Here is a 22831-nt window from a genome sequence, read left to right as displayed (position 1 = left end):
TGAACAAACTGGTAGAGAATGGTGGAAATTGCTTGACTTGAACAGAATAAAGAAAAAAGAATTTCAAAAATTAGGACCGTTTAAGACACTTATGGGATAATGTCAAGTACACAAACAATTGCATCATAGAGACCCAGAAGGAAGTGGGAGATAGAAAGGGGCAGAGAACTCATTTGAAGAAATAAGAGTATAAAACTTCCCTAACCTGGAAAAGGGAGCAAATATCCCTGTCCAGGAGCACAGAAGTTCCAAAACAATAGGAACTCAGAGGGGTTCACAAAAAAACACTTATAATTATAGTGGCAAAAATTAAAAGCAAAGAGAGAATACTAAATGTGGCAAGAGAAAAGCAACTGGTTATATACAAGAGAACTCTCATAACATTATTATTTGCCTTTTCAGCAGAAATTTTATAGATCAAAAGGGAGTCATGCTATATTCCAAGTAAATAAAGGAGGTTCAGATCAAGACCTGGAGAAGGGAATGGCAACCCACTCCAGTATTCTTGACTGGAGAATCCTATGGACAGAGGAGCCTGGTGAACTAGAGTCCATGGGGTTGCAAAGAGTCAGACACAACTGAGTGACTAACACTTTTCAGATTAAGATGGCAGAGTAAGAGGCCATAAAGTTCACCTGCCCTCTCATGAATGTGTCAAAAATACATCCACATGTGGAACAATTCTCACTGAAACCTAACTGGAAACTGGCAAAAGGACTCCTGTATACCCAAACTGTAAGAAAGATACACAAGTAATCAGGTAGGCAGGGAAGAGAAGTGATTGGGTCAGGACGGGTGCCCCTTGGAGGGGCCTCAGAGGAAAGAGAGATTATACTGATGGACACCCACTCTTGGGATTGAATGGGTCAGGCCACAGATTGGGTGTGACAGTCCTGGAGTCTTTTGTGGGGGAAACAAGTACCTGTGGCTAATGGTAGAAGTACCGGGACAGATGGAAGGACTGTGGGAAGCCTGGACTCTGCTCTTAAGGAGTGTGCTTGAACACAAGCACCCTGGCTTGCCCCCAAGACTTGCCCCCAAGGAGAGGTCTATAAATCTTGTTATTTCTTGTTTTTTCCATTAAACCTCACCAATATGGTGAGTGTCCTCATCACTGTAAACCTCTTGAACAATCTTAAATGATGTCTATTTCATGCCAGAACCCTAACTGATATAGAAGCCCTTTTTATTTTTGTATCCCTAATTTTACAAATTTTTTAGTTCATAAAAAGTGCTTTTAACCTTATTAAATTAAAAAATATTAATATGAGTTATCATAGGGAAAATACTTGCTCCCAAGGAATTTGGGTGATAAATTTTCCTCACTTAGAATACATTTAAAATTCAAAAATTTAGCTAAAGTATTCTGTGTGCAGTTAAAAAAAAAGCTTTAGTAATAATTTATACCGTTTTATAAAAGCAACAACATATTTTGTACTTTTTAATTAATTAAAATTCACCAAGAATATGTATTAGCAAAATTCAGCTGCTATATGGTAAGCTCACAGATGTAAGATTTCCCAGATAAGCAGTTAGCAGTATACACATAATTTCCTTCAATATATGCACAACTCTCATCATCCATTTTCAGGAATTCAAATCTGCAAAAAAATTGTAAAGCAAGGTGTCATATCTACAAATGCCAACTCACAAGCTTAAAATCAGCAAAAACAAAATAAGAAACAGTAAAAGAACAAACTAAACAAATCAAAACAAGAACAAAACTCTGAAGATTAATAGTCTTTAATTACAAAATATTAAAACTTAACAGAAAATATTAAACAATACCTAATCCTATCCTGTTTAAGTAGAATTATAAGCCAAATGACAAATAATAAAAATACAACAGAAGTCTATAGATTTATAAGCTTGCCTAAAACTATGCACAAATTTATCCTGAGTCCAGTAAAGTTAAAAATGTAAAGTTCCTAAAGGTGAAATTTTTTAGAAAGAACTGGCAATTTTCCCCCAATTAAATCTCACAGGATGATTTTCAAAAAACATAATAATTTCCTTTTTCTTAGCTGATTTTTCTGTGCCCTACACACATAACATACACACATCCCTATATACACAGAAAAGTTCAGTTATCAAAATACTGTACTTACAGGTTTTCATTTACTGTGGTGCCATCTTCCCATAACCAGGATTCACTGATTTGAAGACCTATCCATCCTTTTTCTTCTAGCACTGATAAAATTTCCTATTAGGAAAAAAATCATAAACCAGAAAAGTGTGCATATTATAATCCACTCCTTTCAAAGGTTATTGTTTAGAGTTCTCCCAAGGGCTTGCATACATTTACTTAGTGTTAAAAAGATTTTTTTTTTTCTCAAGATATCTCATTTGTTAATGTGATTTTTTTCTTCTAGCATTAAACATTCAAAAAGTAGAGTTTCTCTAATCTCTCCCTAAGAAAATTGAGTCAAAGAAAGAAAATACCATATACTTTTGAGAATCTCCAGTTTTCCCAAATTATGGTGTCAATCACTAATGCTTTCAAACCAAATATAGTTACAGTATAACACCACCACCACCAACAACAAAAACAGAAGTGTCTATCCTACCAGCTCTCCCTTAGTATCAATCTTTAGAAGGTGGGAATTCAGCTCTGCACAGGCAGCATGGCTTTCCACCCAGGTTCTGGCTTGACTGAAAAGATGGTAAGAACTATTTCCAAATCCAATCCAGTGAGTGGAACAAAGGTCACAGGAACATTCTAGAAAATATAAACTCATTTAATGTGTACTCTATACTATGAATCACTACTACTAACACAGTTACTATACCTTTGTGCTTGTTATACAGATGAATATTAGGTAGAAAGCAAAGTGAGCATTTTTTGTAATGTTCCTGGGCAAATTTTATACAAACCATAGCTAACAATAATATTTAGCTCATGTATTATACTTTTCTACTTAAAATTTGTTATCAAATTTTACCTATAAGGAAAATGCATTCCAAATAATATTACAAGATTGCTTGATGTGATTAAAATTATACATGCATATTTAAAAGGCCAGAGACTTCTCTGGTGGTCCAGTGGCTAATACTCCTTGCCCCCAATGCAGGGGGCCTGGGTTTCATCCCACATACTGCAACTAAAACCTGGAGCAGCCATATAAATAAATATTAAAAATAAAATAAGAGGCTAAACAACATATAAACATACAAGCACTGAAAGTAACTGATGAGTTATTCCCTTTTGTCAAAAATGTTTATTATTAATGATTTTAAATATACAGAATAAAATTCAGCAAAAAAATTTAAAAACATACCTTATTTAATAAACATGTAATTTGCATTTTTAATAATATTTTTTAAATCATCAAAAACATATACTTGAGGGAGAGTAAGATGATAGAGAAGCAGGACATGAAATTCATCTACCCACACAAACACATCAAAAAGACATCTACATATGGAGCAATTTTCATGAAAAACTAACTGGAAACTGGCAGAACTCCCATACAATCAAAATGGCAAGAAAATTGTAACCTGGTAGGATGGGGGAAAAAAACAGCATCAGTTCAGGACCTTGCACCCTTGGGAGGGATCTGAAAGGAAAGAAAAGAACCCTCACCCTGTGGAATAAGCAGAATAAGCCATAGTCTGGGCATCCCAGTCCTGGATCCTGTGTGTAGGAGACAAGCCCTATTGCCTGATGGGGAAACTCCTGGGACAGAAAGAGGGCTCTAAAAGCCTAGACTCTACTTATGAGGACAGTGTATGTGCTGGTTGGCTAACAGTCAGTGTGGGTAGAGTCTTGCATGGGTGACTGCTGCATTGCCACAAATTTCAATACAAAGAGGTGATCACCCCAGTCCTGCTCACTCCACACCATTGTTTGGTGTCGTATCCAGCCAAACAGGTCCTGGGAAAAGACTCTGTCTAGTTCTGCAGGGACAGCCTGGGAGGACTAGAGAGTGATCTGGGTGGGGCGATGCTAGCCATTGTCAGCAAATCTGCAGGGCAGCACTGCAGGAGTGTTCAGTGGCTTCGTGCTGAGTCCCAGTAGACAGATACTGAGGGAGGACCTGATGTAACTACACAGAGGCAGCCTGGATGAGCCTGAGGTGTGTTTCAGGTGAGGGCAGGGACAGCAATTCTCAGCACCCACAGGAGCACTCAGCGGTTCCTCTCCCAATTGAGAGCACCCCAGTTCCACCCACTTCATACCTCAGTTCAGAGCTGGATCTGTGGCAGACAGGGCCTGGGAGAAGAATGCCACAGAGACAGCCCAGATTTTTGATAGCAGCACAGCCAACTCACTTCCTGCAGCCACAGTGCCCTGACCCCTAGCCTCAGCATTCTCCACACTACAGCCTTGCACTAGATCTAGGATTATCACAACAGAGGAAGGGATGCAAGCCCAAGCCGCTTCTGAGTGGAGCCATGGACACCTCCATAGGTTGTGCATAGGTCTTCTGTAAGTACATGGGTCACACTTGCTTCAGCAAGCACCCCACTTTGTGTCAGGGCATGCACTCAAGGGCAATGGAGGCTGATCGAGTCTTTCCCTCAGGGTTTTTACTCTAGCAACTGGGAAAAGATCCAGCACTTGACAGACAGCAACAGCCACTGAGAAGAGAGGAAGTCCCGCCTCACACCACTAATGTCAATCACATACCCTAGCAAAGTGATAGTGGCCAGGATACCCTGAGGATAGAAGTAGCTGGCTTCCATATCAAAAGCAGCCCTTACATCAAAGACACTGGACAAACACAGTCTTTACAGGATTGCTGCCACATGAAAACCAACCTTCAAGACCACAATACACAACTGTTTCTCCTAAATTCAATATAGTCAGAGAAATTTCAATAAAAAGAAATGACAGAGAAACTACTCTCAATTAAAAGAACAAGAGAAATCCCCTGAAAGAACAAATAATAAAACAGAATTCACCAGACCCTGAGTTCAAGAAGGTGGTAGTAAAAATACTAACTGACTTAGGAAAGGCTATCAATAGAAATGTAGATCACTATAAAAAGAAACTAGAAACTATAAAGAAGAACCAATCAAAAGTAGATAACTCAATTACTGAGATAAAAAGCAATCTAGAAGCAATGAATAACTAACTAAATGACACAAAGAATGAATAAATGACCCAGAACATAGAAAAAATGGAAATAACTCAATCAGAACAGCAGATATAAGGACAAATAAAGCAAAACAAAAGCAATATATGAGATCTATAGGATAATATAAAACATGGCAACCCACACAGAATAGGGCTTCCAGAAGGAGAAGAGAGAGAGAAGGGGATCAAAAATGTTTTGAAGAAGTTATGGCCGAAAACTTTCCAAACTTAAAGAAGGAAACAGGAAGCACAGAGGGTCCCAAACACAATCAACCCAAACACATCATCAAGAAATGTGAAATTAAAATGCAAAAGTTGAAAGAAAGGATTCTAAAGGCAGAAAGAAAAATACAAAGAGGTAGTTACAAGGGGAGTCCCACAAGACTGTCAACTAATTGCTCTGCAGTAATTTATCAATAGTGGATGTGAAGGAAGTGGCAAGATATATTCAAAGTCCAGAAATGGGAAAAAACTTGGAACCCAGGATACTCTACCCAACAAAATGATCATTTAGAATAGAAGGAAAGATGATGAATTTCTCCAATAAGCAAAGACCAAAAGAATCAGCGATACTAAACCTATACAACAGAGAAGGCAATGGCACACCACTTCAGTAGTCTTGCCTGGGAGATCCCGTGGATGGATGAGCCTAGTAGGCTGCAGTCCATGGGGTCACTAAGAGTTGGAGCGACTTCACTTTCACTTTTCACTTTCACTTTTCACTTTCATGCATTGGAGAAGGAAATGGCAACCCACTCCAGTGTTCTTGCCTGGAGAATCCCAGGGACAGAGGAGCCTGGTGGGCTGCCATTTATGGAGTTGCACAGAGTCGGACATGACTGATGCGGCTTAGCAGCAGCAGCAGCAAACCTATACAAAAAGAAATATAGAAGGGCAGTTTCTTAATAGAAAAGAAACAAGAACCTATAGGAAAGGGAAAATCACAATAGGAAAAGCAAATATATAAAAGAATCTAAGCTCACTTAAGTCAGACTGTAGATTAAAAAAGAATCAAAAAAATGCAAAAGTGATTGTAACTACAGGAAACAGTGAAAGGATAATCATGAAGCTATAAAATAGGACATCAAAATGTGGGAGAGGTAAATATAAAAATGTATATCTTTTATAATGTGTTTGAACTTGAATATCTATCCTTTTAAAGCAAGTAGATATAACTGTGAGTTAACATACTTGAACTCCCTGGTAACCACAGATTAAAAACATCCAACAGATTCACAAAAACTAAAAAGAAGATAAATCAGGTATACTAAAAAAGAAAATCAGCAAACCACAAAAGGAGAAACAAAAGAAGAAATGACTATAAAAGAACTACAACCACCAGAAAACAAAGATGTAAATGGTTATTAGTACATATATATCAACATGTTTAGTCATTCAGTCATGTCCGACTCTTTGTGAGCCCATGGACTATAGCCTTCCAGGCTCCTCTGTCTGTGGAGATTCTCCAAGCAAGAAAACTGGATTGGGTTGCCATTTTCCCCTCCAGGGGATCTTCTCAACCCAAGGATCAAACCCTGGTCTCTGCATTGCAGGCAGATTCTTTACCATTTGAGCCACCTGGATGATTATTACTTAAATGTCAATGAACTAAATGCTCTGATCAAAAGCAAGCATATTGGATTAAAAAAAAAAAAAAGAAACTGTGATATGCTGCCTATAAGAGACTCATTTCAGGGTGAAAGACACAAAGTGAAAATTAGGGGATGGAAAAAGATATTTCCAAAAATACAAATATAAAAAATAAGAATATGGGGAAAGCAATACTTCTATCAGACAAAATGGACTTTAAAGGCAAAACCATGATGACAAAGAAAGGCACTGTGCCTGCGTGTTCAGTCATATCTCACTTGCCAGGCTCCTCTATCCATGAGATTTCCCAGGCAAGAATACTAGAGTGGGTTGCCATTTCTTCCTGCACGGGATTTTCTCAACCTAGGGAATGAACCTGCATCTCCAGCATTGGCAGGCAGATTCTTTACCACTGAGCTACCCAGGAAGCCCCAAACAAAGGCATTATGTAATAGCAAAGGAATCACTAGGGCTTCCTGGGATGGTTACCCTAATAATAATAATAATAATCATCTACCTGCAGTGCCTGATCCCTGGGTCCCATCCCTAGGTCGGGAAGATACCCTAAGGAAGGGCACAGTAACCCACTGGAGTTTTCTTGCCTGCAGAATCCCATGGACAGAAGAGCCTGGTGGGCTAAGTCCAAAGTGTCACAAATACTTGGACACGACTGAAGCAACTTAGTACACAGGCACGTGCCATTTTTAAGTCAACTTGAGTTATAATTTACACACAACAAAATAAACTGTTTTGAAGTACACAATTTGATAAGTTTTGAAAAATAAGTATACTTCTGTAACTTCCTCGCCAATTAAAATTTAGAATATTTCCATCACATCAAAAGCTAACTTCTGTCCCTTTTCAACTAATGCCCCACACTGTTACTTCACCCAAGCAACCTGGGATCTGATATGCATAACCGTAAATTATTTTTTACAGATTATATTTTTAACAATTCATATAAGCAGAATCACTCAGTATCAATTCTTTTGATCAATTCTTAGCTTACTCAGCATAGTGTTTCTGGGTTTTACTCAGGTTGTGAGTATAGGGATTTCATTCCTTTTCATTACTGAACAGTCCATTCTACGACTAACCCACATTTTGGCAGTTCATTTATCTGGTGATTTACATTTGGATTGCTGATAATTCTTATAAGAATTACAAGAAAAGTGTCTAGAAATATTTTTTCACATGTCTTATGTGGACATGTGTCTTCATTTCTCTTTTCTAAGTATCTAAGAGTAGACTTATTGGGGATTTGTGCCTGTACAGTTAACTCCACATCCTTTCTAAAGCTTGTTAATGTCAGTCTTTTCAAGTTCTATCCATTTGGGTGGTTGTGTAATGGTAACCCACTGGGGTCATAATTTGCATGTCCTTAATTATTTTTATTTGATTGCTTTAAATTTTCAAACTCTGCATTCAAATGGGGATATCTTTCCTTTTCTCCTTTGCCTTTTGCTTCTCTTCTTTTCACAACTATTTGTAAGGCCTCCTCAAATAACATTTTTGCATTTCTTTTTCTTGGGAATGGTCTTCCTGTACAATGTCATAAACCTTTAACCATAGTTCTTCAGGCACACTATCAGATTTAATCCCCTGAATCTATTTCTCAATTCCACTGTATAATCGTAAGGGATTTGATTTAGGTCATACCTGAATGGTCTAGTGGTTTTCCCTACTTTCGTCAAATTAAGTCTGAATTTGGCAATAAGGAGTTCATGATCTGAGCCACAGTCAGCTCCTGGTCTTGTTTTAACAGACTGTATAGAGCTTCTCCAACTCTGGTTGCAAAGAACATAGTCATTCTGATTTCGGAGTTGACCATCTTGTGATGTCTATACGTAGAGTCATTTCTTGTGTTCCTGGAAGAGGGTGTTAGCTATGACCAGTGGGTTCTCTTGGCAAAACTCTATTAGCCTTTGCCCTGTTTCATTCTGTACTCTAAGACCAAATTTGCCTGCTACTCCAGGTATTTCTTGACTTTCTACTTTTGCATTCCAGTCCCCTATAATGAAAAGGACATCTTTGGGGGGTGTTAGTTCTAAAAGGTCTTGTAGGTCTTCATAGAGACGTTCAAATTCAGCTTCTTCAGCATTACTGGTCAGGGCATAGACTTGGATTACTGTGATATTGAATGGTTTGCCTTGGAAATGAATGGAGATGATTCTGTCATTTTTGAGACAATGAAGAGAAAAGGAGAAAAGGAAAGATATACCCACTTGAATGCAGAGTTCCAAAGAATAGCAAGGAGAGATAAGAAAGCCTTCTTCAGCCATCAATGCAAAGAAATAGAGGAAAACAGCAAAATGGGAAAGACTAGAGATCTTTTCAAGAAAATTAGAGATACCAAAGGAACATTTCATGCAAGATGGGCATAATAAAGCACAAAAATGGTATGAGCCTAACAGAAGAAGAAGATATTAAGAAGAGGTGGCAAGAATACACAGAAGAACTATACAAAAAAAAATCTTCACAATCCAGATAACCACAATGGTGTGATCACTCACCTAGTTCCAGACATCCTGGAATGTGAAGTCAAGTGGGACTTAGGAAACATCACTACAAACAAAGCTACTGGAGGTGATGGAATTCCAGTTGAGCTATTTCAAATCCCGAAAATTGATGCTGTGACATGCTGCACTCAATATGCCAGCAAATTTGGAAAACTCAGCAGTGGCCACAGGACTGGAAAAGGTCAGTTTTCATTCCAATCCCAAAGAAAGGCAACACCAAATGCTCAAACTACTGCACAATTGCACTCATCTCACACGCTAGCAAAGTAATGCTCAAAATTCTCTAAGCCAGACTTCAGCAATACGTGAACCATGAACTTCCAGATGTTCAAGCAGGATTTAGAAAAGTCAGAGGAACCAGAGATTTCAAATTGCCAACATCTGTTCGATCATTGAAAAAGCAAGGGAGATCCAGAAAAATATCTACTTCTACTTTATTGACTATGCCAAAGCCTTTGACTGTGTGGATCACAACAAGCTGTGGAAAATTCTTCAAGAGATGGGAATACCAGACCACCTGACCTGCCTCCTGAGAAATCTGCATGAAGGTCATGAAGCCACAGTTAGAATGGGACATGGAACAACAGACTGGTTCCAAATAGGGAAAGGAGTATTGCAAGGCTGTATATTGTCACTCTGCTTACTTAACTTATATGCAGAGTACATCATGAGAAAAGCTGGGCTGGATGAAGCACAGGCTGGAATCAAGATTTCTGGGAAAAATGTCAGTAATCACAGATATGCAGATGACACCACCCTTATGGCAGAATGTGAAGAACTAAAGAGTCTGTTGATGAATGTGGAAGAGAAGCGCGATAAAGTTGGCTTAAAACTCAACATTCAGAAAACTAAAATCATGGCATCTGGTCCCATCACTTGATAGCAAACAGATGTGGAAACAGTGAAAACAGTGAGAAACTTTAATCTTTTCGGGCTCCAAAATCACTGCAGATGGTGACTGCAGCCATGAAATTAAAAGACACTTGCTCCTTAGAAGAAAAGTTATGACCAACCTAGACAGCATATTAAAAAGCAGAGACATTACTTTGCCAACAAAGGTCTGTCTAATCAAAACTATGGTTTTTCCAGTAGTCTTGTATGGATGTGAGAGCTGGACTATAATGAAAGCTGAGTGCTGAAGAATTGATGCTTTTGAACTATGGTGTTGGAGAAGACTCTTGAGAGTCCCTTGGACTGCAAGGAGATCCAACCAGTCCATCCTCAGGGAAATCAGTCCTGAATATTCATTGAAAGGACTGATGTTGAGGCTGAAACTCCAATACTTTGGCCACGTGATGCAAATAACTGACTCATTTGAAAAGACTCAGATGCTGGGAAAGATTGAAGGCAGGAGGAGAAGGGGATGACAGAGGATGAGATGGTTGGATGGCATCACCGACTCAGTGGACATGAGTTTGAGTGAACTCTGGGAGTTGGTGATGGACAGGGAGGCATGGCGTGCTGCTGTCCATGGGGTCACAAAGAGTTGGACACGACTGAGCAACTGAACTGAAGTGAATTTTCAAACCAGGTGAATGAAAGAAAAACAAAAACACAAGCCATATAAATGGCTAATATTTGGCATTTATAGATTTTATTTTTTCTAAGAGCCATCAAACAAGTTCTAAAACAATAACTGATTATAATAAAAACTAGTAGCTGTGTTGTCTAGTCTCCTGTTTCTTGAATCTATTGGGACATTCCCTTTTTATTCAGGCAATTTATTTTTAATAAAACTTGAAATTAGTTCTTTCTTCCATCTTTTTTATACTTTGACTTTTCTCCTTTCATAAATGTTTGTCTCTAAATTCTTGGAGAATGCTAAGCCAAATTATTTTCATGCCATGCTTGAATTACTCCATTATTGTCATAATTTTTCTTTCCTTTTTAATTGCTTAGAAGATAGTTCATGGGTAATACTCATGGGCAATGCTTTTGGTTGATATAGGAGCCCTACCCTTCTGTTTTTTTGTGTGTGTGTGTAAAGATACTTTGTTTCTTGGCAAATGCATCCTTCCTGAAAATCCAACCTTGTTCATGAAAATGCAATTATTTCTCCGAAAGGATAACAGAGGGGAAAAATCCCATCTTCCTGGAAAGACAGGCTCATTTAGGAATAGATATATCTTTTTCTTTATAAGTGCCGAATTTACTGATAAGGATTTGAGTAAACTTGCAATATGTGAAAAAGAGAGAAAACTAAAAACAACTTTCTATATCATGGCCACTGAATCTGGATGTACAATAAATATTAATGTAAAATATAAATGCTTGTAATTTCAAAAATGCTAATCATCTCCATCAGAGAAAGCGAGAAAGAAAAATTGCCAAAGAGACACAACTCCCTGGCTTTTCACTCGTTTTCTTTCTATCTTTTAGACATCCTTCACCCATTTCTCACACCTTCACCTCAATATAATTTAAATCGCTTTTTTGTCCTAATAAGAATCAAATCACAGACAATACTTACACACATGACACTTTGAGTATTTTCACATTCTCCTATATTATCTTTCTTCTTTTGCCCAATATTAATTTTTCCTTAATGAAAAACTGAACATACTATAAAATTATATTTTTCTATCATGATTGACTAAAGTTTTGTGGATGTCAGGAAAATAAACTCTTTAGACCAGTAATCAATATTAGAATTAGACTGAACAGAGAGAATACTTACCACCAGTTTTAGAAGATAGAGTGGGAACAGTTGATATTTTTTGGTTTTGGTCTTCTCTGCTAGAAAATACTATGGCAAAAATCATGATAGTAATTAGTTCTCCTTAGGATAAAATATTAAGACAATGTAAAATTCAGTCCTGATTTCAAATCATTGAAACATGTTGCTGACATACTGATTGTAATAAGAACAGATATTTTCTCAATTACTTACACTTTGCAAGCAAGACACACAGTGTTATCATCAGGACCACACACAAGATCCCTAGACTCCAAGCTAACACTTGCCACTTTGTAGATCGGTGGTGTGGCACTAAAGGAAACATCAAATATAAAACTGAACACCAAAATGTTTCACTCTCAGAGGGAAATCATTCGTTTTTTAAATTCTTGAATGTGTTCATCCTGAATAAAACCATTTCTTAGCCACATTCAGAACTCTAATTTTTCCATACTCAAATATCCTCCCTAATAGGTTCTTCCTGATCTCACTTCTTATCCTGCTTGAGGCTCCAGGTATGTCACCTGAACCACCTTCACCATCATCTTTGAGCCTCCTTTGCCTATGATTTTATAAATTATTAACTCTGAGCACTCCGCAAATATACTTTCTTCTAGTAAACTCAGAAATGAAATACATCTAGATAGAGAAAATAATATCCTGTGCTTAGTCGGTCAGTTGTGTCCACCTCTTTGGGACCCCATGGACTGTAGCCTGCCAGGCTCCTCTGTCCACAGGGATTCTCCCGGCAAGAATATTGGAGTGGGTTGCCATTTCCTTCTCCAAGGGGTCTTCCAATCCCAGGGATCAAACCCAGGTCTCCCGCATTGCAGGCAGATTCTTTACCATCTGAGCCACCAGGGAAGCCCAAGAATACTGAAGTGGGTAGACTATCCCTTCTCCAGGAGAACTTCCCAAGCCAGACATTGAACTTGGGTATCCTGCATTGCAGGTGGATTCTCTACCGGCTGAGCTACCAGGGAGCATGAAGTGAAGTGAAGTCGCTCAGTAGTGTCCAACTCTTTGTTACCTGGTGGACTGCAGCCTACCAGGCTCTTCCATCCATGGGATTCTCCAGGCAAGAATACTGGAGTGGGTTGCCATTTCCTTCTCCAGGAGATCTTCCCTACCCAGGAATCAAACCCAGGTTTCCAGCATTGGAGGCAGACGCTTTAACCTCTGAGCCACCAGGGAAGCCCCACCAGGAAGCATAGTGTCATGCAAATAAAAATATTAATTATAAATTCCATTGAACATTAACATTTTTTTTAATTTTATTTTTTAACTTTACAATATTGTATTGGTTTTGCCATATATCAACATGAATCTGCCACAGGTATACAAGTGTTCCGCATCCTGAACCCTCCTCCCTTTTCCCTCCATGTACCATCCCTCTGGGTCATCCCAGTGCAACAGCCCTAAGCATCCAGTATCATGCATTGAACCTGGACTGGTGACTCGTTTCATATATGATATTATACATGTTTCAATGCCATTCTCCCAAATCATCCCACCCTCTCCCTCTCCCACAGAGTCCAAACGACTGTTCTATACATCAGTGTCTCTTTTGCTGTCTCATATACAGGGTTATTGTTACCATCTTTCTAAATTCCATATATATGCATTAGTATACTGTATTGGTGTTTTTCTTTCTAGCTTACTTCACTCTGTACAATAGGCTCCAGTTTCATCCACCTCATTAAAACTGATTCAAATGTATTCTTTTTAATGGCTGAGTAATACTCCATTTTGTATATGTACCACAGCTTTCTTATCCATTTTATTAGCCAATCAATCATTCAGTATATCAGTCAAAAGGGAAGTAACAAAATACATTATTATCTTTTGTCAAGAAAGAAATAGCTGTCATAAATTTTATAAAGATATATGAGCATGTTCATCAAGTTTTGGCTTCCCTTGTGGCTCAGACAGTAAAGAATCCCCCTGCAATGTGAGAGACCTGGGTTCAATTCCCTGGTTGGGAAGATCTCCTGGAGATGGGTATGGCAACCCACTCCATGGCAATACTTGCTTGGAGAATCTCGTGGACAGAGGAGCCTGGCGGGCTACAGTCCATGGGGTCGCAAAAAGTCAGCCACAACTGAGCAATTAAGCACACACCAAGTTTCAGCATAATGTTAGAAAATGTTTCTGTCAAAAAGTGGCATTGTACTTAAAATTTGAGGAAAATAAAAATTCATTATTTCTTAAAGTGGGAGAAGCATGGGGGATGGAGAGAGGGTGTCTTCAACTTGGAGAGGCAATCTCTGTAAACACTTTTAAAGGACAGGGAGCTTCGAACTGAAATACAATCTAGTGGAGCTCAGTAAAGGAGGGGATGGAGATGGAGAGATAGTCTGTAGGACGAGAGGACTATTTTTTTTTTTTTTAACTTTAAGAACAATAGAAAATTGTGTAGGAACTTTGTTTAAAAAGTCATGATCATTTTGCTTGAAATATAAGGAAAGGTGAAAAGTGGAAGATGTGAGACTTTTGAGAGTCTGTCTCAGTAATCTCCATGAAAATATATGAATCTCAGTCCAAGAGAGAAGCGGGTCAGCTTGAACACACTACTTGAGTGTGAGGAGTCAAACTTTACTTTCAGGTTTTGAGATTAAGCAATGAGGGAGAAAAATACTAAATTCAATCCTCTTAGTTTGGTCACGGAGAAGGTGATGGCACCCCACTCCAGTACTCTTGGCTGGAAAATCCCATGGACGGAGGAGCCTGGTAGGCTGCAGTCCATGGGATCGCGAAGAGTCAGACACAACTGAGCAACTTGACTTTCACTTTTCACTTTCATGCATTGGAGAAGGAAATGGCAACCCACTCCAGTGTTCTTGCCTGGAGAATCCCAGGGATGGGGGAGTCTGGTGGGCTGCCGTCTATGGGGTCGCACAGAGTTGGACACGACTGAAGTGACGCAGCAGCAGCAGCAGCAGTTTTGGTCAACTTCTGCCCCAAGTCCTCCAGATAGTTAAAAAACAAAACAAAACAAAATCAAGCCTTGGAGAAGCTCTATCCAAACACCAAGATATTTCTCTTATTTTACCAAAATAGTTGAGGCTATGAATGTCTTTAACTTGCCCACTCCGATATCTGTATGTACGTGTGTGTATATATATTCATATATTCATACCCTGTTGTCATTGTCTTCTTTTTATTTCAGAAGATGAGCAATTTCTCTATGATTCAAGTCAAAACCTTTTACATATCCTATTTATTCCATGCCACCCGTCTCCCTTAGAGCATTTATTATCTAAGAGAAAATTATCTTTTTGTGCCCTTTTCTTCATCATCTCTTTTTTATAAACTTTATCTGATTAGTCTATACATGGGCTCAAATCTCTCAAAATCTAATATTTTGAGATAAGGGATTCCTTGTCTTGGCTCAGGTCTTCCACTTTTCATTGTCATTTCTATTATGTTGCTATTATCAGTGAAAATTGTAAAAATACTTTCCGGACTCTTTTTATTCCTATACTAAACTTCTTTCGATCCCTTAACTTTCAGTTGTAGCTTGTAAGCTTTTCTCCATCATCAAACAAAAACCCCAACTGCAAAATCCAAGGAAATAATTTTCCACTTACACTTTATTAGACATAGTTTAGTTTCTCCTATCTGGATATGCATTTCATATGTACCTTTCTTGAGTCTTCCTCTGCTAATTCTTACATGTTGCCTTTTTCTATGGTAGACTTTTCATTCACATCGTCTCTATTTGTAGTCCTATCTACTCACATCAGTCTTTCTTGCCCATTTCTATCTTCTTTCTAGAGATTCAACCTTTCAAATCCCATTTCATTATGTATGTTGTCCTCTGAACTGATTAAGAGATGATTCAAATGTCATACGTGATCTGACTTTTACTGGATTAAATATTTTTCTTAATGGTGGTTAAGATGATTAACTACTCAGTCACTTAAGTTAGGAATCTTGCTATCTTATTCTACTGATTTCTCACCTTTACCTCCAATATCCAAATGATTGTAGAGTCTTAAAAAACTTTACCTCCAAAATATTCTTTTTCTTTCTGTAGTCTGTCTCTCTGCTAATAGACTCTTGTTAGTTTTTTGAAGTCAAGTGATTATTGCTTCTTTACCTTTATAGGTACCATTTTGTCCAGAGCAGGCCCACAGTACAAATTCAAAAAATAATTGTTGGAACTGAGTTAGACTGAACTGAATTGAAGACTTGCACCAAGAATTATTTTTAAAATAAAACATGAAAGAAGCAATAGAATTCATATAACAGTTCTTACAAATAATGCAGTTCTGTTGGTATTTGGATCAGTACAATTTTAGAAGAAATGAACATAGTGAAGGACTATTTAAGAGACAACAATTCCACAGTAATATCCTAAAATAATCAAGGACAGTCCTGAAGATAAGTAAATAGTGTAATGTGGCAATTTAATAAAGATTTTGAGAGAAGTAATCTAAATGCAAGAACTGAGATCTAGTGAATTGCAAAATGTAATATTATACTTTTTCTTTTTTTCCTAAACAACCATTTTCTGTACTGAAAGAGAGAAAATCTGGGTGATTTCAGTTCCTTGTGTCTTGCTTCCTGTTCACTTGATACGACATTTCTCTCATTTGTTTTGGGTCTTTTTTGCTTCTGTTGAGATCTGGGAAATTTCAGTTCTGTGTGGGTTACCTCTTGCTTGTTTACAATACCTTTATTTTGCATATTCTTAAGCTTTTTTTTTTTTTTCTGAAAAGACTTGGATTCCTTTAGCTCAATCTTGATATCTTTCTCTTTAGTATCTATGCAATAGACAAATGTGAGGAAAAGAGTTAAGTGGTCATTGCATCAGATCAAACAGTGAAAAATTATTTCATTCTGATGTATAAGTAAACATTTAGGTATAACATGAGAAGAGTAAAAAAGGGACCAAATGAGAGACTAAATCTCTCTCCCAACATTGCAATCCTTATTTAGAAGAATGATTTTATTTTCCTTTAATATGATTATACATTTCATTTCCTCTTTTAATCATTTTTTGAAAGGAGTAAAGTATATATATATTTGCTTCTCAATAGTTTTTTTTTTCTCTCAATAGTTTTTATGTAATGAATAATGTTAATCATGTGTAGACTATGATTAAAGACATTAACAAAGAACTTATTATTTAAATTTAATATTAAAGCTTTTTAATCTCAAATCAAGTTGACATAAAGGTTGTTGTATCACTGAAATAATCCATTATTCAGAAGATTCTTAATATAGAAAAAACTCTCTCAGGAACTAGCTAAATCTTACAATTATAAAATAACAATTTGTCTCTCAGTCTGCCTGCCTACCATCTTTTTCCCACTTAATCGAGTCATATTTACCTATCCACATACACACACAAGCAGAAGCAAGCACATGGACCACCTAAATTAATGAGACAATGCCAACGAACCACCAAAAATGAACAAAAGAAATAAAAAGGTAAAATATAAAATTTGAAAAAAAAAATTATTGTCTTCAAATTCATTAATAAATAAAAAAGCCTAATTGAAAGAATAAAATAACTTTTACCTGTGAAAACACTAGATAACAGATATTCTTGTATTAGCAAATGATTGTGAGTACAAAAATATTTACCAATATTTACAAAACATAAAGTATGCAAGCTCTGAAACAATTCTACTTTTAGCAATTTATCTTACAATTTTTAAACATCCAAAGTTATACAGCATAGATTTTTTTTTCCATTATGCTTTACTAAGAGTTAAGCTGGAAAACAGAAAACAAAAAACAAAGTTATTAGCAGATGTGTTTGTAATAAAGTGAGTTGTGAGATAAGTTAATATTTCACATTGATATATTGATACTCTACTGCTGCTGCTGTTAAGTCGCTTCAGTCGTGTCCGACTCTGTGCGACCCCATAGACAGCAGCCCACCAGGCTCCTCCGTCCCTGGGATTCTCCAGGCAAGAACACTGGAGTGGGTTGCCATTTCCTTCTCCAATGCATGAAAGTGAAAAGTGAAAGTGAAGTCGTTCAGTCGTATCCGACTCTTAGCGCCCTCATGGACTGCAGCCTACCAGGCTCCTCCGTCCATGGGATTTTCCAAGCAAGAGTACTGGAGTCCGGTGCCAATGCCTTCTCCAATTGATACTCTAGTACACCTTTAACTATTTAATGTAACAAATATTGATACATAAAGCAAAGTAATAGATTTGCAGTGATTACTTTTAGGTACAGTTTTGGCAAGTTTGCACTGCTTTTCATTTTACGGAAAATTAAAGAACGTGATAAAAGTAACTTAAAGGTGAAATTTTGAGAATTTTAAAATGTTGAAAATCAAATAATTTTATACATAGGATATTTTCTACATCCATGGCTATTTTAAGAGTAAATTTCAGGAAAAAAATTGGATACAATTTTTTAATTAAAAATTTTTATACTTCCTTAAATTGTTTACTGAAAACTTTGCTCAATGATAGAAAAATGATATTTAATTGAAGAATATATTGGTATTGTAAGAATGAGCTGTTAAAATATTTGGTGCAATTAAACTACATTTTGGTACCAAAGGAGGAAGAAAAATGACTATTGTTATTAAGAAAAAGTAATTAAATAAGCATGGTCTAAGAAAAGTTTAAAAGTGGTATAATCACTGGAAGGATGGACTATTGGTTCACAGCGAAGCATTACATAGACTTAGATCACTAATTTCACTACAATACTGAAACAAATTTCAGATAAGTCAAAATGTTAAATGTAAGACATGAGACAATAAAGCTAATAAAGGATTAAAAGAAAGTATAAGTAAATAGTTACAACTTTCTAATCTCATACAGACTAGGAAAATAATTAAGTTGAATTACAGAAATGTCATTTTTATTACTAAAATTTTTTGTCACCAATAATCACACTAAAAGATTTTTATTTCACCACTAACCAAAGAAATATGAACTAACATACTAATGATACACATTTTTACCAATAAAATCACTAAATTTAAGTCAAATGCAGTCACATAAAGTTGCACAATGTGCAAGAAAACACATTTATTTACACGGACTTCAGGTTAATCTAAATCTTTCCCTTTGGAAATTAATTTGTTGTTATGTACCAAACCAAATAATAAAAACATCTACTGATCCAATAATTCAAAATAATGAGAAAATTACAGCTTTTTAAATAAATTTACTGGAGGAAAGAGCCTAGGTAGTTGGAAAAAAATGAAAAAGAGAAAAAAAAACAGTAAAATTTCAAGACAAAGAAACAAAAAAATTAATAAATTAAAGACATACCTGGATTCATACTCCATGCCATTGTTTATGAAATAAGCATGCAACATAATTTTACAAAAGCTATTTTTTCCTAAACTATCATTTAATACATTCTGAGTTACTAGTTCAAATTAATGCTACTCATTACATACATTTTTAACTTCTTAAGAGAAGGAAATAAATGGAAGCAATCATACTCACTGACTTGAAGATAAATTTGTAGGAAAATCAGAGACTTAAAATAATGTAAAATTGTTGTAGGTTGGAATTAGTTATGAGGTAGATAATCTGGTATAAGAACCTCTAGAGAAGACTCTAGGTTAAAAAGCACTCTGATACTGACATAAACTTTTGTTGTTCAAAACATATGTGAAAAACTACACAGGAAGTTTTCACGTAACTGCCAATTTGTAGTTTTAACTCTTCCACAAAATACTGACCAAGAAGTGAAAATGTTGCTTCAATACCTCATGACTTTTGGTACTCTGAAAACTGTATCATAAATTACAGACTTTTTAGTTTAAAAGGTCTGAAAAAATATTAATTTAATGGCGGCTTAATAAGAATATCCCTTTATCAAAGCTGAAGCTTAATGGAAAAGAAAAATGAGCCAAATTACATATTTTATTAGATGTTACACAGAACAAGAATACCATGGGATATGTAGAAAAGTCTGCAGATGTGTCAGAATAGAAAGTATATTTTAGGCTTTACTGGCTAAATTAAAATATATAATTCTTAGTAGTATTTAGTGGTAGTTGCTATCACCACCCAGAACGAAGTTTACGTTGTGTGTATTATAACATGTAATACAGTGTAGTAGAGTTTGGCATGTTATAATTAATAACTGTGTAATTTGAAAGACTTCCATAGTCACCTACTTGCGGGTTAAAAAGACAACATATTATGATAAATTTCCAAATGTGTCTCTGTTGTTAGTTTGTACCAGATGACTGAGAATCACATACTGATCCCATCTTCCTTAAGTCACCCCCATTTACTTATGACTCTAACATTCCTTTTCCCTCCTCTCATCATGGTTTATGTGCTCCCAGGCATTATCGATATTGACTTGTAATAATGGATCACAGTCTTCTGATTCATCAATGTCTCTGTGAACCATCCACTTACACCCTGGCCACTCAGTTTTTCTTTCTCCCCATCCCCAAGTGACTTCCCCACTCTGCCTCAGCCAAGCCCTCCCATGGGAACATCTCGGTCCTTGTCGTACCTTTAAGTGTTTCATATCAAAAAATGTCTTATTAAAACTTCCCCCCCTCTACAAACACTCTTACCTTTCAAGATTGCTTATTTATCTTTCTCCAACATGAAAATGCTCTGGTCTCATTGACATCTCCAGCCCTGTCTCCAACTTGACCTTGTTCCACTCCATCAGTATATTTCTTTCTTCACCTTCTTTCAGGTCAACCTTGATTCTCTTCTGCCAATCACTAGCTTTCTTGAACATATTTTGGTCCCACTTGTTCAATAAAATCATTATCCTATGTTTGAGATAAATTATGTTTCTGTCTGTCAACACCTGAGAAGCCAAGTGCTTTTTAAGATTTACCACAATACAAATTCTTTGTCACCAGCACCAAATCGCTTTAATGCTGCTAGGCGTCCTATTGCTTTCTTCAGGTCATTATTCTTTCACATTCTCTGCAACTGATTTTATCACATATTCTTCATTCTTAACAAATCTCTCTTCCACACCCTCTCTTTGTTCTCAGAAGATGACCTATATCACAGAAAAAGAAAAGCTAACAGATTACCTCATCTTTCTCTCTATATACGCATGCATTTTATCTTCTCTCCTGTTCAACAGAGGTGTTTTTCTTCCTCTTCAATAAAGCCAATTTTAACTATATTTGAGTCTATCTACTCCACCACCCAAGAATCACACACTATTTATCACTCCACTTTCTTTTTGAATATTCAATATTTTCTTAATATTATCCTTCACATCAGTTTAAAATTACATGTAATTTTTAACATCATTAGACCTCAAGCTCAATAAAAATACTATTTTTGCTCTCTATTCCTCTTAGAAAAATTCTCAAAGTGCCATTGCATTTCATTACTATTTATTATATTTTATTCTCACTACTCAAGCCATTGCATTCTGACTCCTTACTAATGACTGCTTGGCATCAGTACACCTTTAGATCATAAGTGATCTCTGCTTCACTAAATGGATCCTTTATTTCTCTTTTAGTTGAACTTTCCATAGAATTCAACACCATTCACCACTCTTTTCTTCTTAACCATTTCTTCTTTAATCTGTATTCTCCTGGTCTCTTCATCCACCGTCCTTGTCTCAATTACTACTTAAATCATGTGTTTACACATGTGCACATGCTGAGAAGATTTCTTCTTTAGGTTTCAGCTCACTTATTCCCTTGCCAGTTAGCGCCTCTCCAAATGCCCCTAATATTAAACACTAGAACTCCACACCTTAAAAATGAAAACAAAGTAAACATATCATCATTCCACAGATGTTCTAAAGGTCACCATTTTTCAACTTGTTGAAAGAGTAAGGAATCTGGAGTCCCCCTACTTATTCTCTGTACATCTATGTCAGTTACAAGATTTGGCCTATTTTAAATAAGAAATTATCCTCAAATTGTCTGCCTCTGCTATGGCCTTGCCTTTGAAAGCTTCATACACTTCTGTCTTTTTGCTCTTGTTACATCATTCCGCTTTAATTCAATGAACCATTTTTCCTAACATCACTGGGTCTTCACACATCCTAATATTCTTGCCTAAGTCGTTCTTTGTCCTTTTCTTTACCTAATTAACTGAAATAATTCAGATTGTAAAATACCTGTTTCAATCTATACTCCTTTAGAGCTCTTCAGGGAACTCTGACACTAGGTCAGTTACCTCTATAATATTTCTCATAGCTTGATAGTTTACATTTTTGAGGCAATAATCAACACTGAAACTTATAATAATTTCTATAGTTATTTGACTGATATATATTTTCTCCAACAATTCTAATTTCCACAGGGATATGTCCATTATTATTTATCATTTTAGGCCTTGACATATAGTAGACACCCAGACATGTTACTTAAACGGGTGAATCAGAAAATAAATTATAGAATACTCAACAAATTGTGCTTGAACAACTAGATATACTTTTGGTAAAATTAAACTTAGCTCCCTATATCAGGCAAATGAAGTGCTAAACATAGGTAATATGTATAAGGGAATAAAGGGCTTCCCAGGTGGCACTAATGGTAAAAAACCTGCCAGTCAATGCAGAAGACCTTAGAGATGTGGGCTTGATCCCTGGGTCTGTAAAATCCCCTGGAGGAGGAAATAGTAACCCACTCCAGTATTCTTGCTTACAAAATCCCATGGACAGAAGAGCTTGGCAGCTACAGTCCATAGGGTCTCAAAGAGTCAGACATGACTGAAAGAATTAGCATGCACACACATAAGGGAATAAAACACATAAAACATATTTTTAATCTGAGAAAGGTCAAGAAAAAATAAACTGAAGACAAATTTTTTTAGATAATGTATTTGCCTGAATAAAAGGAAAAACAAAATATTTTAAATATGTAACATTTTATTAAAATATGAAAAATAACCTATGTATATGACATTGTTATTGTTGTTGTGTTGCTAAGTCATGTCCGACTCTTTTTGCAACCCCATCGACTGTAGCTCACCAAGATCCCCTATCCATAGGATTTTCAGGCAAGGATACTGCAGTGGGTTG

At 36.5% G+C, this 22831-nt stretch overlaps 1 protein-coding gene across 2 annotated transcripts; it reads right to left on the bottom strand.

Moving 5' to 3' along the window:
* Positions 1 to 1428: 1428 nt before the first annotated feature.
* Positions 1429 to 20980, bottom strand: LOC133248122 (killer cell lectin-like receptor subfamily I member 1). 2 transcript variants are annotated; one of them, XR_009736618.1, is made up of 6 exons: positions 19300 to 20980; positions 12080 to 12178; positions 11867 to 11935; positions 2568 to 5950; positions 2109 to 2203; positions 1429 to 1601 (listed from the first exon to the last, which is right to left on the bottom strand). XR_009736618.1 is itself a non-coding variant. In XM_061417880.1 (6 exons), coding segments are annotated over exons 1-6 (528 nt in total). In that variant the 5' UTR covers positions 19301 to 20980; the 3' UTR covers positions 1429 to 1489. The 2 variants fall into 2 exon arrangements, 1 of the variants encoding a protein (XP_061273864.1); XM_061417880.1 differs by having other exon boundaries at positions 2568 to 2719.
* Positions 20981 to 22831: the final 1851 nt, after the last annotated feature.

The sequence above is a fragment of the Bos javanicus genome, chromosome 5 (genome assembly GCF_032452875.1).
Source record: "Bos javanicus breed banteng chromosome 5, ARS-OSU_banteng_1.0, whole genome shotgun sequence".
Lineage (NCBI taxonomy): Eukaryota > Metazoa > Chordata > Mammalia > Artiodactyla > Bovidae > Bos > Bos javanicus.
The sequence above is the reverse complement of the archived record's forward strand: the minus strand, read 5'-3'. Positions and strand labels throughout refer to the sequence as shown.

What these genes read in the sequence shown, in the direction of transcription:
- LOC133248122 (XM_061417880.1), bottom strand. An exon ending in TCTATCTTCTAAAACTGGTG is followed by an intron (nt 2,720 to 11,866) that starts GTAAGTATTCTC and finishes TATATTTTCTAG; the next exon opens with AATGTTCCTGTGACCTTTGT. An exon ending in ACCACAGTAAATGAAAACCT is followed by an intron (nt 1,602 to 2,108) that starts GTAAGTACAGTA and finishes ATTTTTTTGCAG; the next exon opens with ATTTGAATTCCTGAAAATGG.